The 19,726-nt window shown below is 30.7% G+C and overlaps 1 protein-coding gene and 2 non-coding genes across 3 annotated transcripts; 2 read left to right on the forward strand and 1 right to left on the reverse strand.

Annotated features, from left to right (window-relative positions):
• Positions 1–4,386: 4,386 nt before the first annotated feature.
• On the reverse strand, positions 4,387–19,726 carry LOC149489987 (uncharacterized). The gene is made up of 8 exons (XM_089714823.1): positions 19,650–19,726; positions 9,090–9,191; positions 8,238–8,528; positions 7,483–7,677; positions 6,802–7,017; positions 6,485–6,568; positions 6,055–6,140; positions 4,387–5,714 (listed from the first exon to the last, which is right to left on the reverse strand). Exons 2-8 carry the CDS (start codon positions 9,183–9,185, stop codon positions 5,576–5,578), a joined length of 1,107 nt encoding a protein of 368 aa, XP_089570949.1. The 5' UTR covers positions 9,186–9,191; positions 19,650–19,726; the 3' UTR covers positions 4,387–5,575.
• On the forward strand, positions 8,140–8,211 carry TRNAT-CGU (transfer RNA threonine (anticodon CGU)). Its single transcript has one exon. It is a non-coding gene; the product is annotated as a tRNA-Thr (tRNA).
• Positions 8,823–8,904, forward strand: TRNAS-AGA (transfer RNA serine (anticodon AGA)). The gene has a single exon. It is a non-coding gene; the product is annotated as a tRNA-Ser (tRNA).

The raw sequence follows: 19,726 nt of genomic DNA on the forward strand, positions 1-19,726 counted from the left end.
TCTCATACTAAATGGGTTAAAATTTACATTAAATGAGGGTTTCATGTTAATTTTTTAGATATTTCTCGTTTTATTTTTAAAAATTTATTATAGCCATTTTACTCATTAGGTTAAGTAATTTCGATACCAGTTTAAAGTTTTTTGATATCTGTAATAGTTACGGAATAATCGCCTGTGCACACTCAACAACATCCTGTATAATGTGACCTACTACCCTTCTTTTATTACCGAGTATTTTCCTGTAAGTTTCGTTTTGTATTTTAAATAACAATAATACAAATAAACTATACCTACTTGATGAGCTGAGATGATTAAGACTCTATAAAATACCTAATAAGGTCCATAGAGCTGCAAAGTCATTCTTAAAACACGGAGATAAGTACGAACAAAATATCAAAACATGTGGTATTTAATTTATCTTTAAACTAAAACCTCTTTTTTAAATCGGTACAGTGATTTTAACCTTATGAAGGACCTACAATTATTAAGTTTTTAACAATAACATCTGAGACTATGGTCTACAAACACAATTTATAATATTATTTCTATTTTTATAAAGCTCAAGAACACCTTGCGGATGTCACGGTTTACTCCAATGACCCAATGTTGCGATGTCAAAAAATTCGTACAATCCTTTTCACATTCATCAATTTTCCCCGAATCTTTAGAGCCGTTTGCGCAGGCTGTCATTTGTGTAGTTTTATTTACTAATGTACTCGATGTAATTTTTTTTGTATGTTAGGGTAAAAGTGCCGAATGTAGTTCTGTTTAGTTTTGAATAATTTACGTTGTTCACTTGTAGGTTTCTGTAATAGTATTTACACACTAATTATTTTTTTAAAGAATGTAGTGCGTAGATTTTATAGGAATATAATAAACAATAAAATATTAATCTATATACTAATCTATACTAATATTATAAAGCTGAAGAGTTTGTTTGTTTGTTTGTTTGTTTGTTTGTTTGAACGCACTAATCTCGGGAACTACTGGTCCGATTTGAAAAATTCTTTCGGTGTTAGGTAGCCCATTTATCGAGGAAGGTTATAGGCTATATTTCATCACGCTACGGGCAACAGGAGTGGAGCCACGGGAGTGAAACCGCGCGGAGCAGCTAGTGAATAATATGTATTTAAGTGGAAGATGAAAATATGTCTGATGAATGTCTTCATGGAATTTTATCAATAAATATCCAAGGAAAACATACATGAGTTTTATGTGAATGTTATAAATATATTACTTTACTACTTTTCGATAAATTTGATTAATGATGATGATGATAATGATAAAATGTATATTTATGTATAATGTATGTTTCCTACTTTTATTTGCACCTTTTATAATGCTTCGCTACTATGTACAATTTTTCATTTTCTTCAAACTTTTCCTATATCCCATTGAGATAATATTACTAGGTATGGAGGAGACACCACGAACAAAATCTGTGTGCCATTTTTTTGCTCTAAGTTTTAAAAATTATTATCTAGTTAGGTACTTACCGATGAAAGTTATTCCTTTGCACTTTTCCGTATTATTTGTGCAATATCGTAACACACACGAAGGCATATTTGATGCGTTTCACTTTAAAACCATTAAAAAAAACCGCTCAACATACGCCATATGGCGTATGTGAGCATAAGTGATGTAGGAGTGTCGTCTCAATGCTATATCCTAAGGTTGAATGGAAAATATCGCTTCTAAGCGACAAGGCCGCCAATTTGTACCGCTCCAGTGTATATTAGGTATTATAAATTATTATTTGATTTTGATTTGTTTTGTGTGTGCAAATAAAGTGTTTTTTATTTTATTTTATTTTATTTTATTTTATTTTATTTTATATTCTAACATACCCCAATCGATGGTATTTACCCTACCGAAAGGTGTAGTCTCTAGAATATAGATGGGTTGAAACTTGAATTCTATGGGATGTTACAATGCAAATACTTTCCACAATCCATCCACAATAAGTGTTTATTTGCGAACACATCTGCTCTACATGTGCGTTTGTTAAATAGAAAGTTATATACCTGTAGCCAATGTGTGTAAAGGGGTTATTTTTTATATGATCTTTGTAATTTCAATGAATTTAGTAATAACATGTATGTTAATGCTGTTTTTGTTTACCTCTTGACGTAATTAGTATGCGTAAGTGGGGAAAAACATAACTATATAATATTTGTATGTGATTACTGATTGTACAATATTAGCTACTTATTAGGTGACAACGACGGACGACCACGTATATTTGAATTTTTTTATATCACTAGCTGATGCGTTGCTTTTCCGTGACGTTCAAATCTCAATTATTCTCATTTCCATAATTTGCAGAATATATGAAATTGAAATCTATGCGTTTTTAAATTCTTTTTAATAATAAGTACCGGCTTTTTTCAATTATTTAATTAATGATGATGTTTAAATTATTTACGACAGCAAAGATATTGTGAGTAAGATTAGATACAAACATTGTATTATTTTAATTGCCATTTTATCGATAACTTCTTTTCCCATCAAGTAGTTAGAAATGCCGCTACCAATTAAAGATCTCTAATACTATTATGTAAATATTTACCCAAACTAACTATTTCATTAAATATAACGGTACTTGAACTGTAAATAAACAGATTTCTTTTGTTTTATTTGGAACTCTTTTGTCCAGCGCGCAGCGGTGCAATGAACAGAAGGAATTGTCATTAGGCATCGGTAATCCGAATTGCCCTAAATGTTTGGTTTTAGTCGGTAAGAACAATGTCATTTAACGGGATGAGAATCCTTTGTAGGTATGCTATGTCTGTGATAAATTTTATACATGCTTGTTATGCCGTTTTTGGGTAATTGGGTAATTAATTTCGAATCATCCACTGATTGGAATGTATGTTTGAAATTTTAGAATTTAGTTTAGAAGTGTATTAATTGAAATTGGAGGAGAGTGAAAAAAATGAAGATTGACCACTATTCTACCGTGAATGTATAAGCAGGCAATCTCGCAAGTGAAAAGATAGTAATAGGTAGATAGGTACTATTATGAGATTGCGACCGTATAATAACCATTCGTTTCTCTCCCAGGACAAAATATATCTCTTAATTGTAATAATTATAGCATGAAATCAATTCTAACATAAAAACTTTCACATTAATACCTAATATATTATTGGGTACTAGGAAGTGGACATATTATTTAAGAATATTCCCACCTTGTTCATACCTTGATCAGGTAAAACCTTTTTGCCAAATATTTGCTCTACTTATAAAACTCGGTGAAAGTTTTTGACGAAACTCAACAATCGCCTTTTTTATTTCCCGCAAAAACTGGGCCTTTCTTCGAAATTTAGACCACAAAAGGGTTTTTAAATAAGATTTTTTGTACTTCCAATATGCGCTTCTCGTACCCCGCTGGGTGGACTTGAATTTGCGATTTATTTTTATTTGCATTTTATTTACATTCTTTATTTGGATACAATTTTGTAGGTACATAATTTTTTGTCAGCTATGTACAATGCACTATACCGAAACGATGAAGAACAATTCTACTGCCACAGTATTTAAAACAGTGATTAAATATTTATTTGTAAAAAATAATCTTTATGTGTAGGCGTTTAACCTTAAAAATAAAAGAGCATACTTAGTTTGTAATAACATCTCTATAAATTTTATTCAATTTACGGTAATTTCGAAAAATGTCAGCCCTAATCGCTAACATATTCTTGTAAATTTTTACAACATTCCCGCTTCACGGTTCATAAAATAGCGTCTTTTAAATACTTAATAAGAACTAGGGTAATAAAGCTTGTCATACACAGTTTGATAGGATAATCGTTTGACAGACGATGGATTTGATGGACGTTCACCTTTATACCCCCTTTGTGATACACGCGATTGTAAAACTAGTGGTGTTTACTTTTGTTATGACAAGCTTTTAAAATGTAGATTTGATTATTGGTTACGGAATAATTGCAATGGAGAGATATTATGTGAATATAATATTATGGTAACAAAAAAGATTATTTTATTTAGGTCATATTATTATATAGTCATTTCTGTTTTGATATCGTTAATTATGGGTTAATCTTGGATAGTGTGCAAAAAAGTATGATAGGTTTTTCAGAACTATTGTTTCTTGCAAATCAATCAAAGTCAAAACATTTCATAGACAAAGACAATAGCAGTTGCTACTCCCACTAACACTAATTTTTAATTGACTTAAAAAAAGGAGAAGGAATTTTAGGCTTGATAGAATTAGGTACAATTAGTACGAATATAGGAGGTAAGTAGGTATAGGAAAAGAGATGGTGTTTTGTGATAACTGATACGTAATAAAACTACCTAGTTACCTCTTAGTTAGGTACCTATACATTTTTTAATGTCTTTCAATATAAAATGAAACAAAAATAATACGTTAAACGTTTATTTAATTTTTCATAGTTTACAGTATGAGTATTTCAAATCTTAAATCTACTAAATGCAATTATCAAAATAAAATATAACTAACTTACAACTACGTTGTTACCAAAAAAGCTCATATTAAGCTTATTTGATAAGAACTTTGTTTGCTGTATAATATTAATTATTGAATAATCTAAAGTTCTTCAAAAACATGAAAAGATTATTTATTCTTTCGCTACAGAAATCAATCTTGAATTTTATTTATTATGTATTTTATTTAAATTACTCTTCATATTATCACAGCAAACACTTTAACCCTTTTAAACCAAAGGCCCAAAAATAAACTAAGTACCTTTTTTAATTAAATTCCTTTTAGGTATATAAAAATTAACTTTCTTACATTATAATCTCTACGAATATGTTAATTCTATAAGTATTTTTTCCATATAATAAATGCATTAATATTTGTGCTTATAAGCAGCATTCAACTTAAATATTAAGTTACTTAAATCTAGTCATATTGAGCATCTATTTAGCCTAAGCTATAACATGAATATAATCTTTTTAAAAACAGTAGAGTTTGAAATAATGAGCTAAATAATGAGCTAAAATAAGCTAAAAGGGATATTACTGATTTTAGAATTAAATTCGCAATCGTATACTGTGTATTTAATCAATCTTACTTATGCAGCTAGAAATTATAGTTACGAGAAAATTTTGAACCTTATACATAAGAAAATACGTTTAAAATTGCAAATAAAAGAGAAATAAACCTATAGACAGGATATAAACATGAAAAATAGTGTTAAAATGATATGTCAGTATTTTCAAAACAGTTCTCAAACTATATCTACATTCTGAACTTAATGTATACTTAGGTACTAAATATAATAATTTAATCAAAATTAATCTTAAACATCTCTATCAGTACAATTCCTAAAACTAGGCCATTAAATGATCTAAGTACTTATATTAAATATGTATCTATTTTAATTTATGGAGTATTACGTCAGATAGATAAAAAAAATATTTTTAATCAGTGATAGAACTGTCAAATTTTTGACACCTGTTTTCTAAATTTCAATTATGCTATGAAAAACGTTCTTTACCGTTATGTTAGTAAAATGTTTTTTTTTTTATAAAAACTTCAGATACATTTAAAAAATAATAGATTCTCATGTCTATTGTATGTAAATTACAAATATAAGTCATAGTCAAGGCCATTTCCCCCACTTAGGTAGTCATACAGATATACCGCCATTTCGTCGAGGGCATCGAATCTGGGGTCATTCAGTGTTTCGTCCCTCACAGACCGTGATGATCTGCCCAATGACCTGGAAAATTAAAATTATAATAATTTTGCGTTTGTGTAGGAATATTTGACAATAAGATGACCATTAGGTAACGTTTTTTAAAATAGATAGCTCTGACTCAAATCTGGGTTAATACCTACAGTAGGTATAGAGACTAATAATAAAAACATTTATTTAACAGGGATATAACAAAGAATTTTATTCGAATATCACAATCACAAAGAACTTTTCTCCTTCTGCTATACTTAGGTATAATTATGTCGAGTTACCGTGCACTGCGCTATACATCATTATAAAATTAGGAAGATTATGGCACCCGTCGTGGTAAATTTCAAAGTATATTTTAAAATAAATACGTTACCTAAAATCTCCATCAGTCTCCAGATCATCTTCGCTTGTAAATCGCTCACGAATGTCCTTCATTATGCAGGCTTCTAACTTCTTGTGCTAAAATAATTTTAAATTGTATAACATATTCCTATAGATAACAGGGAATAGAGGCTTACTAATTAATGATACGTAGTATGTATACCATTAGGAACACAATACAATGATATGAAGTAAATAATAGTCCTGTACAAAATTTTGATAATATACATCCTCCATTCAAGGTCTTGGAATATTTAAAAAAACTGTTATGGAATTTTTTCTTGTAATTCAATCCTATATTTTATTTTTGAATAAATAATGTACCTATGTTTAAAGTTTAATAAAAGATTACATAGAGGGAAACAAAAGTTATAATGAAGAGTTAAGTATTTGTTAAAAAAAATTAATGTAGAGTTCTTTACCTTATAACATCTGAAGAAGAACATGGGCTTGATAAGTTCTTGTGATAGAGGCGCTACGTCGCGTTTGAGGTCTGGTACACATTGCTGCAATATTAATTAATTTTAGAAAATGCTATAATTGAGATTTAAGTGAAAGAATAATATGTTATGATGAGTATTTGTTACGTATTTTGGTAAATTAGTTTGAAATCTGTACTTCAATCAGTCTAGTTTTTGCAGTGATGAAGGTGGAAACCAAACATTAACCTATGTCCTCAAAGCATCAGACAGGTGACAATTTTATGCATACCCTACTCTATTGCCTAAAGAAAACTTACCGAAAACTTCTGACAGAACTGCAGACCATCTTGTATGTCGCCCTTTAGGTCGCTGGCCACGGGCAAGTTACTGATCCTCTGCGTGATCTGCTCATAGTTTGGCTCCAGGTTGTGGTCGATGTAACCGAGTTCTTGCATCACGCAGGTGATGTTGCGGACCTTTGTACTTGAAGGTCGAGAGATCATGTCCAGACGGTCACGGAGGTCGAGGTCCCGCTTGAAAAATTTGTTTGTTTTAGTACCTATATGTTTATGGTATTCCGTATTTAGACGATAAAAAGTGAAGTTTAGTTGAAATGTCTGAGTGTTGTAGATTATAGAAGTTGAGGTCCAAACAGTAGTGAGAATGACGTATTGTTTGAATTACATTGTTGAACTTCTGTTTAACTGTTGGATAGTATCATTTTAGAACTTAGGAAACCCAAGTGCAGCTGAAATGTGAACGTTTTATGGTAATAAATAAATTTGGAAAATTACGAATTTAATAATTAAAATAAGCTACGTTTTAAGCTTTCAAATTCCATAAAAATATGAAGCCTATATTTACGATAATATTTGCTTTATTTCTTGCAAAGTTATAAATTGCAAGGTTTGTAAAATATAAATTTGAGTAAATGGTAAGTAAACAGATGAATTAATTTTTATTTCGATCAACCTTTTCAATAAAATTCAAATACTCACAGACATCCTATTACTAGCGTAGTAGGGTTGCTGATAGAACCCTTGTGGCATGGGCTGCTGGTAGCCATAGGGGTTGTACAGCCCTGGGTACATCATGGGGTTGTAAGGGATCTGGTAGAAGGGGGAGGCACTGCTGAAGGGTCTGAATTGGGGGTTGGGGAGCATGTATGGAGGGATTGCTTGTGGTGGGAATGGCTGAAATTATAATTTTAGAGATATTAGGTAGATTCGATTTTATATTTTATGTAAATATAGGGAAAGTAATAAATTGATTGAAAGTGTTATATCCAGGTACCTACATATAATTAATTATAATCAATTAGCAAAAGTAACTTATTAAAGGTTAAATAAAAAAACATAAGCGATTTATGCGTAAAATGAGTGGACAAGCTATACTTAAATTGCGATAAAAACGTTTTGATAACGATAAATCAACGTAGTAATAGGAAAAAGGATAAACACCTATAAAAACACAGGTATGAGAATCTCAATATGAAAATACAGATATGTATTAGATTTATAATATTTCTCAACTTTCTATCCTATATTTTGTTTGAATTACAATTAACGAACTTACTTTTGACAAAGTCGGGTAAAATGTATGGGATGATTTTATAACTATAGGTACTGTGACGATATTTCGCAACCTCACTCGTCGCCTCTTTAGCTCAGTGGTAGAGCACTGGTCTCGTAAACCAGGGGTCGTGAGTTCAATCCTCACAGGAGGCAGATATTTTTATATTTTTGCTACTCACCGATTGAGATCTGAGTGGTAAAACGTTGAATGGATTTTTTTGTATGTGCAATTTTTCTTGATTTGGCAATTCATTTTCTTGATTGTGTATAGCGCCATCTGTTGGTTTGGTAATGGTTTGCGTGCTCGGGTCTATCGCGAACCCTGGCGGCAGTTTGCCGAACAAAATGGACGGTATCTGCTGGTTCAGCGGTTCTTCAAGAGATGGCGGTGTTGAGCATTTTGTATATGCGTCCTTCATTTCTCGTCTGATTTGTTTCACCACTTCTGGGCCGAAGCAACTTTCGTAAATCTGAAATTGTTATTGAATTTAATTTTTAGCGGTAAATGTGCATTAAGTTGCTATAAAGAATAAAATGTTAAACAATTGCTTCTTTGTTTCATTTAAAACTCATGCTTCAATTTTTATTTTAATATCTAGCAGTAAATGCAACCAATATTTGAAAATGTTAAATAGAGAAAAAGAAACGATCCAACAAGTGGTATTTGAAGCCGCATCCTTCGCTTTTCCGTAGTGACACAGATGAAAATATGTATTTTCATAAAATATTGTAAATCATCTATAATTTTGTAAGTAATGACATGAGCAGTCGTGGCCGAGCGGTTAAGGCGTCTGACTAGAAATCAGATTCCCTCTGGGAGCGTAGGTTCGAATCCTACCGACTGCGAAACTTTATTTTATATTTTTTATATTTTACTTTATTCTTATCTTTCTAGATTCAAACTGTTATGCACGGCATCATTACTTACTACACATTCATTGCAAACATTTTTTGCGAGTTTTGCAAAAATTGCAAAATATTTCTTTTACAATTTGTTCTATGAATGCTAATTAATATAGGGTACTGCTTACCTTCATCATTGCATATTTCTTGATAAATCTGTCATCGCTACTGGCTATACATTGTGCGATTAAGCAGAATAAAAAGGCTAGTGATATTCGTCCCATTTTGAACTGTAACAAATAAACAAATAAGTAATAAACACAAAACAACTAAAATAATTAATATGTCGCTTGAACCAAGATTAATAATCAAGCAGGTAGGTATTAAGTAATTTATTTATTATTATTTTATGTATTTATCAGCTTATTTGATTCTGAAAATGAAAAATATGTAATTATGGTCTACGATCACGGATCAATCGGTGAGTAATTCAGGTAGTTGTGATTCGTCCACATATTATTACTTTTTAGTAATTCATGTGTTTTTTTGAATTAGTGTTTTTTCGTTCAGCTAGCATAGAATTACATTATCTGTGCTTAAGCTAATAAAAAAAAAAATAAAAAAATTGCCAAGAACAAGACTGAATTAGTTAACAAATAAAAATCTCCATAAATTTTGTTTAAACTTGAACCAAATTAAGTTCATTAACATCATTACATTTACGGGAACCGTTATAAAAATATGATAATATAGTTGCATGGTAAATAATTATTAAATTTTTATTTTAGTAATTACTAATTAGTACAGTGATGTGTCCTAGATGGCGCTGCAGGGGTCAATAGCCCCCAGCGGCCTTGCCGTGCGCGTACGCAGCTGCCCACGTCAACTTGCGTAATGATCATGCTTTTTGTTTACTATTTTTTGACATAAGATGCCTTGGTATTATAGATTGATTTTGTAAAAAAAGTAATGATGTTTTTTACTCTTTTAACATTGTTCAGTGTTCAAACAAACAGAGGGCCCGCACTTTTAAAATAAAACTAGTTATCAAGGACGCTGTAATCGCTGAATGCATTTGGGGCTAAAATATAGGCAATATTTTCATTGTACTGAAGTATTCATATGATGATATTATATCCAGTAGACATAACAATTATAAGTGAAATAACTAATTAAAGACGCCAATAGCCACTGCTTTATATTTAATTAGTTAATTAAAGCAAGCCAAAGAGCAATAAACTAAAAGTACGTACCTACATTGCGGTAACTATGTACCGTTGTGCCCTTAAGGTGTAATAAAGATACAAAAAACAGCATTATCTTAAACTGCTGGACTTCGTAGTCTACTTATAACCGGTACATATCTGTTGTACATAATGGTGCATTTACACGTGCGAATAGCGAAGCGAATATCGAACGCCCATATTATGTAAACAGTGCTCTCGCTACTTGTCTTGAAATTCACGTATTCGCAAGAATATAGAACTTGTACTACATAAGAATATGTGAATGGTTCGCGACGACACTCGTATACGAGTTTTTTGAGTGACGAGGCGAATGGTGATCACGAAAGTGTAAATGCACCATTAAGCTATCGGCTATAAGTTCAAGTTATATATAAGTGTACATAAGTATGACGAAGACAAGGCATAACCACTTTAGTGAATGACGGGGCGTATCCGTAGATGACTTACCATTAACCATCTTAAGTTTTTACTTTTTAGTGTTAGATGTTTTTACTAGACTTCCAGAAGACTTCAAGGCTTTGATTTCCCCCTGTGGGCTATCTACTAGATTATTATTCATTTCTAGGATTTGCTACGTAACTATCTCCTATCGATTGGATCCTACTGGTACTGCTCCTACTCCTTCTAGTAGCTGATAGTGTATTTCTAGTATGACGTGAGATTCGTAGTAATATAGGATAAAATATCTTAAATGTAAGTCACGAGTTGTGTCTGCGGTGTGCGTGGTTATTAGATGGCAAAGGTGCAAAAGAAAAACGAAAGTAGTGTGGGAAAAGTTTACTAGTAACTCGAAGATATTTTATATTAATAATATTTGTTCCTTTTGTCATCTTAAATAATTTCTACCAACTTTATATTATAGCAATTGTATCAACAAAAAGTACACCAATAGCAAGAGAATATTCCAACTAATATCCCTGACGTAGTTATAAGATTATTTATTTCGATTGGATACCGATCTTTAAAAAAAGTAAATTGAAAAAAAAAAGTTACTTGGACATCAGTTGGTCTGTATGGATGAAAACAAGATATTTTACAAAAACTCATGCACTGCTATAAACGAGCTTTCAAAATAATTCAAGTTGGTGCGGTGACTAAAATGTAACATATAAATTATATAATTACAACCTTTAATAATCTCAATCGGTAGTTGGCAAAGAACATTTTATTCATAGAAAGTTATAAAGATTCTTTATAAATAAAGAGGTTGCTAGTTCATTTGTTAGATAAAAGATTAATAGAATTCAGAAACCGGTGGTGAGTCAGAAGTTGATTTAATCTGATCTTCTAATCGGACGGATTTGTCAAAGATATGAATATCTTTCGCCCTGAAGTTTAATAATTGAGAAAAAAAAATTAGATAAATGATATGTTTCATGTCTAGTTTTTAGATTCGAGAGCTAATTTTAAACAACCTATCAAGTCAAAGATTGATTTGTTAAAGATAGAATCAAGATAGAATCGACTATGAGGGCTATACTTTTAAGTTCCCTAAAACGAATTAGATTCTTCATTCGGATCGTGTGTTTTGTATTTGAACAACTTAGAGCATTAAAACGATATTGAAGTATATTTCAGTGTTCAAGAACTTTATTTATTCGTCTGCTGACAAAAATGATCTAAAAAATTGTGTCTGTTCTTGTAAGGTGCCAAGACAGTTTGAAGTTACTAAAACCGTTCATAAATACTTAATACAGCTTTCATAACACTATAAAATTAACAACGTTTAAATATTTACTGTTATAATTTTTACTACCGTTGTATCACCTTCGTACCTCGTTTTATAACTGCATCCAAATATTTTTACACCTCTATGTGGTTACCAATTTTGCTCAGCCATTCTCTATGGGCATTAATTGATTTTTATTAACTTCCCATATAAACCGGTCGTGATATTGATTGTCAGTTTTTCTTAACAGAATCTTAAGTCTTAAGTGAACGAATAACGGTGCATGTCATTTCTAGTTTAGCAGCAATCACGCGCAGGAAACGGTTACGACAAATTATATTGATGGATTGGTTTGTCACTTATGTGCATTTACGATTGCAAGCATTGAATAGATAGAAATTATCACATTATACGTGGAATTGAGGTAGTTGAGGCTTTCTTTATATGGAAGCACAGAGCAATTGATTCTGAACAAGTAAGTTTATCAGAAATACAGCGTGTTGTATACAGAAAGTAATGGGACGGACTTCTTGTTTTGCTGGGTGCGGAATTATGAGACTATTACGTGACTCCAGAATTTTAATCGAATTACTCATTGATTCTTTCATCTATACTAATATTATAAAGCTGAAGAGTTTGTTTGTTTGTTTGAACGCGCTAAGCTCTGGAACTACTTTTCCGATTTGAAAAATTCTTTCGGTGTTAGATAGCCCATATCATCTCGCTAAGATCAACACAAGTGGAGCACTGCGGGTAAAACCGCGGAGAACAGCTAGTATTGGATATTGGCCTAGTTACTATTTTGTAAAAGTCAATAACGAATATTTTTTAGGGTTCAAGGTAAAAAAAACAGTAATTTAAGATACATTGACTTTTTTATTTGTTTTCTATATCAATGGTCTAGTGTCGTGTTTGTATTTGTAACGTATAGAATTTAGAAGTTGCGGTTGATGATGTAACATTAGATATAAAACAATGGAGGAGGGAAGGATATAACAATATTTGAATAACCACAATATTTACGGTTCAACGATTCATCAGGTGAATGACTCCAAGAGTTACAATTTGAATAAAAAATAATCATCTTGTTATTATCTAGGTACTTATGACACAAACAGCGAACCGTTTGATAATTTGTAAAGTAATCTGTGAAATACTTCAAGTCAAGCAATAGTGTTAAGAACTTCTCATAGTAGTGACAATTTTTAACGAAAAGTAAACAACGTCAGTCAAGCATATTTTACAGAGTTATCATCCATAACAAGAAAAGCTCTATCTGTATTATGGACATAGCTCTATCTCACTATTACGAGGCAAACTAAGTCCCTTGATGTTTGTAGAAATGCACTGAGTCGAAATCGTCATAATACTCCGGATCGTGGAGCTAAATGTGTTGCCAAATGGTTGGAACTGGCTATGATTGTATGGTATGGACTATGAAGGAATGCTATGTTCTGAACGGGATGGCATAGTTAGTGTTCTTTGCTATGGCATAGACTAGTTTCCTACACAAGAAAATACTAGTTTTCTAGTATTGGAAAAGTATGGTGGAAATAAAAAAGTTTTTTCCAGGGTTACTGCGGGGTGTGTGGTGTATGTAGGGTTGTATGTTTATTTATGTATTTATAAAAAAAAAAAAATGTTTGTTTCAGAACAAAAGATGCTTTGCTGGGTTTTGGATTACATGGGGTTGTGTTGTATTCTTTTTTATCACGTTTATCACCACGTATAATTAATTAGTGATATTCAATATTGAAATGAATTTTCCTTATAATCTACAATTCATTCCTGGAATCCATTGAATTTACTTGTGATTGGATTTACAATGAATGTTATTAAAATTATTGCTCCCGTAGAGATGTATTGTGAATTGTGATCTTTACATATGTAGGGCTGGTCATCGTTCTATTGTAACAATATTTATCTCACCGTTTTTTCTAACCGAAGTTATTATTTTTGCAAATTATATTTCGATTTCTTTTAATGACTTATTATTTAAAATTAAAAGATAAATTTTTATTACATCTACAATAATAGATCATTGCTATGCCTTGATTAATGAAGTCTTCGTGATAATACCTAATTATTGTATTCAATATTATTTTGTGATACAATGATTTTTATGTTCTGGCAATCCTATACACCTGTCGAATACATTGGTTTTGTCCGACTATTAAAGTAACGGTTCTGAGATTAGCATCAACTTAATTGGATAGAGAATGCTGTAACATGTGTTACTTTTGTGTGTATTTGCAAATAATGGAGTGAATGTACTTCTAAGCGTCTTTGGATTTTAATCTTTATTACTTTACTAAGTATCTGCCTGCGGCGTTATTCGCATGTTTCTATTTATGGTTTAAACTGTGCCAAATTTTATTAGGATCGGATATGCAGTTTTGACGTAAAAGAGTAACAAACATAGGTACTTATAAAAGTTCACCTTTAGTTTTTTTTGTAAGCGTTAAAAATTCTAAATAGGTATCTTCGGATGTGCTTTAGGACATAACGATCGAATTGATGATTTATTATTTACAAATTGAAAAATTACAAGAGTACAATAATTGTGCTCGTTGCTTAAAAAAATTGTAAAAAGTTAAAATGTTAAAATCTGTTTGGTTGTGGTTTTTCAAATACGAAATGTAAAAGAAACATAATACTTAATGGATCTCTGTGAGAATGCATACAGAAGCCAATCTCTTCATCAACCTTACAATTATACCAATCATAAAGATTTTTGTCTATGATTAAAAATAATTTGAATAATTTTTCACGATAAGAATTCTCATGGGATTCTAATAAGTATAAAGCTTTAATCTGAAGCTTCTAATAAGGCAATTTGTTCTATGTTCCCATACTTATGATATTCTGAAATGGAATAAATTATGTATTTTCACATTGTTAAGTACTTATTACAGTTTAATCATTTCCAGGTTCAATTATTTATGAACTTTTTAGTTAAAAAGCTTTTAAGTGAATTTGCATTTGGATTTCTTCAATTATATCTAAAAAGTATTTAATTTTGTACTATAATTAGTTAATTAGTTTAGATTCATACGTTATTAAAGTAGATAATCTCATATTATTTTAAATGCCCGATTTCTATCTTGATTCTTGATTCGTGTGGTATGAAAAAGATAATTGAATTGGATAAAGGCAGTGCTAGAGGCAGTATTTTTCAATCTATCAATTTAACTTAATAGTAAAATTGATGAACGCTTTTTAAATGACCATTATAAATAAAGACGAAGCAAAATAGGTATGTAGTTCACATTCTAACCTATAGTGTTTGATTGCTATTATAAACAGTTGATTTTTTTTTCTTTTACAAATTATGTAAACTAAACTAACACAGTAAATGCATGAGCAGTATACAAACAATCCCACCATTCATTATTATTATGGAAGAGTGATTGACGACACGGAAACATAAGAAGTTATGTAACTGCTTGACGGAATTACTCTACGTCAGGCAACACTGAATGATGAGATTTTTCTATACAGTCTACACGATAACAAAGTATTACTGTAAATTGAAATTACGTGTGATATTTGTAAGATAATTGTATGCTGGTGTGAATTATGAGTTGGTTGAACTTTGCGGTACGGTAGCGTGGTGTAGCTTGGTTTTATTTTAATTACTTTAGATGCAGATTTGATTAATAATATTAAAAGAGTTTGTAATCGTTTTTGTAGACAGCTATAGGACTCCATTGATAAATTTATATCAATTATGCCCAATCAATGATACGTTTGATGAGTTTTTCTTGAGTTTTAGGAAGGATTAATAATGTAGGTATTATCAACTTTACGATATGGGAGTTTTCATTGTTTATACAGGGTGTCCCACTGTTGGTATACTAAGCTCAATGGAGGTTATAGTTTTGCATACGCTGAGTACGTAAAAAATACTTATAAAATTCCAGACGTATTTTTTTTTCAAATAGATGAATTCTTAAAACTCTATGTGTACACCCATAACAAGCAACCCGCCCAACTTTGCCACCAGCACGTGAGCTATCGTTTAAGATTATGTTTTCATAGACAAAATGCTCACATTAGAGAAGCGGTATATACCGGCTGCATGAAGCTAGAGAAGAAAACATGGATTTTCAGGAAAAATTTAGCAAAAAATTTTTGACGTAATTTTGTTGTTTCAGTATTTTTTACGTGATCAGTGTATGCAAAACTACAAGGCCCTTCGCGCTTAGTATACCAATAGTGGGACACCCTGTATAGTTATCTGCTATCCTTGTAGAAACCATTTCAAGTGAGAGTTTTAAAGTAGAAAAACTTCTAAGCATATAAAACATTTGATGTACATTACAACTAAGTTAATAAAAGTCGTTAAAATTAAACTATAACTAAGTTTTTTTATATAATTTGCCAATAAGTAATTACTATCAAACTGTCCAAGTTTTTCCTAGAACATAAATAAAACAAAACAATTGAACATTAGAGCAAATAGTTTTTAACTCAATCACGAATTGGGACGAAGAAATAAACAACTGTATTTACAAGAATCGGATTTTTGTTGATTTTTATCTTTAAAAAAGTTTGTAAAAAACTAAGCTAAATAAACATGGCCGTGAAATCTCTAGCCGAAAAAAGTTATGCCGTAAATTCGATTGTCAACTTTAGAAGGTTTTTTTCTTATATTTTCTTTAGACAACTTCCTCATAGCTTATATTCGTTTTTTCTGATTATTATGATTGTGTTTATTTACTTTTTAGATATCGAGATAAAAACTATAAAAAAAGAATAGAGCCTATGTAACTCGGGAATGTAGAGATTTCTACTGGAGAAAAAATTTGGTCTATTAGTTTTTGAGTATTTCTATTACATACATACAAAACATAATATCTAATCTTTATAGTATGTATTAAGTCCAGTTAGAGAATTAAGATGTAAATATAATCTATATTTATCTGTGCTATTAATTATCCTAACTATATCTTATATTTTTCCTTCTGATATGACTGTAAATGCAATAAATTCGCAATTATAATAAATTTTCTTCAATTTCTCTACTTTTATCAATGGGTTAGTTATATGAAAATAAAACACGTATCATTTTTTTAAATTGTACGAAAAATGTGCAGATTTTCAAACATAATGATAATAATTACGAATTATCGCTAATAAATAGGTTTCATTGACCAGATTTGTTCGTTTTTTTTTATAATTTTTATGAATTGCCTAAAAAATCTTCTGTAAAACCTGAACCTAATCATTTTATTTTATCAATCTTGACGAACGAGATTTACTTTCAGTCACACCCCGGACACTCCATACAAAATGATCGTTTTGACAGTCACACTGTAGAGACTGCAAATGTGTGTGTTAACGCTTTATGGTTGGCACATTTGTGACTAGCGTAAAAAAAAATTCGCGTTTTTCTGATGAAATACATCCGTAAACAGCACAATATCTAACCATTTTCTACGAAAAACGATAATCACAAATCCAAAATAATAAAATTACTTTAAGTCAATTTGATTAATGTTGTCAATCTTCGTTGCGTATCGTCCTTGCAGAAAAATATGGCCCATTTTATGTCTGATCGCGCGGGGGTGAGGTAAGTTTAATTTTGGCGGGAGGCGGAGAGTGTCCGTTCTGTAGCGTTTAGCTACTATTATGTATTCTGTGTTTCAGTCACACTTATCATCTCGAAAAAACATTCGTCATCTTCTAAAATTTGTACTAGGTATGGATTAGTCTTCAGATACATGATCAGTAATAATCAATTAAACTAGGTTTTGATGTTGACGTCGATAAGGGCTCAAATTGAATCAAAAGACAGGTAATAAATATAAATAACTTTCTAATGAGTGGACGTAAACCTATAAAGTTGATTAAATGAAATTCAAATTATTATGGCTATCAGGATATCTTTAAAATTATGTGCTCGTTATCACTACATAGTACCTATAAAACAAAGTCGCTTTCTATGTCCCTATGTATGCTTAAATCTTTAAAACTACGCAACGGATTTTGATGCGGTTTTTTTTAATAGATAGAGTGATTCAAGAGGAAGGTTTTAGTATATAATTTATTATGTTTTAGACAAAGCGGGTGAAGCCGCGGGCGGAAAGCTAGTAAAATATAAAAAGAAAGTTATCTTTAGTTATTCTCAATTAGATACTTATATGAGTTTAAAAATTAACTATGCTTAAATTAATTTAATCAAAATCAAAATTACAATATTTGTCTATAGAGAAATGAAGTTATTATATAATTAATTATCTACACAAAATAAGGGTGAAATGGCATTATTCACAAAAATATAAATCATTACAAACATTAACACAGAACAAAAGGCAACTCAATAATAAAAAATGCTCTGATACTTTATCTTAAAAACATCAACAACCTCCTTCAGGTTCCGCACAAAACGATGTCAGACACAGCTTTTAACCTATCAAAAGATATACGAGGATATAGAACTAAATCAAACATTATTAATTTCTACAACGCCTCTTTCACCGTAAAAGCCGTTCAACTCTGGAATGACTTACCTACTAGCATAAGGAAAGCACAAACGCTCCACTCTTTTAAAAATATGGTTAAGTGTCACTATTTGCAAACCTGTTAATTATTTTTATTATTAATTATTGTCATTTTTTTTTTTTTCTTGCTTGTTTTTTTTTTTACTGTTTTTTTCATGTGTTTTTATTTGTCATAATTTTGTTGTTGTCTTTTATTTTATTATGTGATGTCCTTTTTTATTTCTATTGTGTACATAATCTACCTTAATTTTCTTTTTTTTCCAATACATTGGCTGCTCGGGTTGCTTGGAAGAAATTGCTTGAAGCAATAAAGCCGCCCTTTGCATCTAATGTCCTGTCTGTGTGTGTGAAATTTGTATTTGTGTTGTATGCAATAAAGATTATAAATAAATAAATAAATTATCAGTCCACAGTTCTATACTTATATCATTGACTATTTCCTACAAAACTGATAGTTCTTCTGTGTTATTATAAAGGTTTACACGTAATACGAATGGAGTGCAAAAATAACATATTATTGGAGACGAGCCGTATCATTATAGACTCGTTTGAGGGAGCTATTTTATTTATAAAAACCATTGCTGCTTGATTAAACCTGATTCTAGTTGGCTATTTTCTATAGTTTATTTCTTTTCCGTTTAAGTGTAGCTTCGATCGTTAGCTTATAGTGAAATAGTTTGAAAATTCTGTTTTATGTAGTCTATTATACTAGCTGACCTAGCAAGGACTTTTTGGAGCTTTCCTGTTTTGTAGTTTACGACAACTCCATCAAATCGAAACTCATAAAAACTAGCTTACTTGAGTTGTATATTTTGCACCAAAGTCGACTTTGTTTTAGATCTAAATATCATGGTTTTGTCAATTTTATTAACAGTAGCTTTACTCTAACTTTTTTTACTTTGAGGAAAAATATAAGTTAATTTTTAATTTCACATTTTATAAGATACGTTAATAAGGTTATTTTTCTTCTATATTTATATATTATTTGTTTAATATTATATCAAATTAGGTTGTTTTACAATAAATTATTCTTATAGAGCCTTCCAACACAGAATTAAGTATATCATTTTCAGGAGTGAATGGAAATATAGCTTATTCGTATTATCACTTGTTAATTATTATTTTATATCTATCTCTTTAAATTACCTACATTTTAAGAATTAATAAAATAATGTAAAAAATATTCCAAACGAAAATAAAGAAACACCTAAAATTCACAATTTTCTCCAAAAAGAAACTTTAAACACATCGTAACTCAACTAAAAATTACACATTTTCAAAAAGCCCAATTTTAGATCAACAATTACAAAACAAAGCTGTACTCACCGCTAAGCTCGAGTCACAAGTCGCAAGTAAGCAGCGCAAGTATGCGCACACGCAGAGCAATGACTCGCCGCTCTTGA

This window comes from Colias philodice, chromosome 3, assembly GCF_061535455.1.
Source record: "Colias philodice isolate Cphi_HAF_F1 chromosome 3, ilColPhil1 Martin Lab GWU primary, whole genome shotgun sequence".
Taxonomy (NCBI): domain Eukaryota; kingdom Metazoa; phylum Arthropoda; class Insecta; order Lepidoptera; family Pieridae; genus Colias; species Colias philodice.

Coding starts and splice junctions, on each gene's coding strand:
- LOC149489987 (XM_089714823.1), bottom strand. CDS start 9,185: ATGGGACGAATATCACTAGCCTTTTTATTCTGCTTAATCGCACAATGT. Junction 8,529..9,089: donor AGAAATATGCAATGATGAAG/GTAAGCAGTACC, acceptor TAACAATTTCAG/ATTTACGAAAGTTGCTTCGG. Junction 6,141..6,484: donor TCTTCTTCAGATGTTATAAG/GTAAAGAACTCT, acceptor AAATTATTTTAG/CACAAGAAGTTAGAAGCCTG.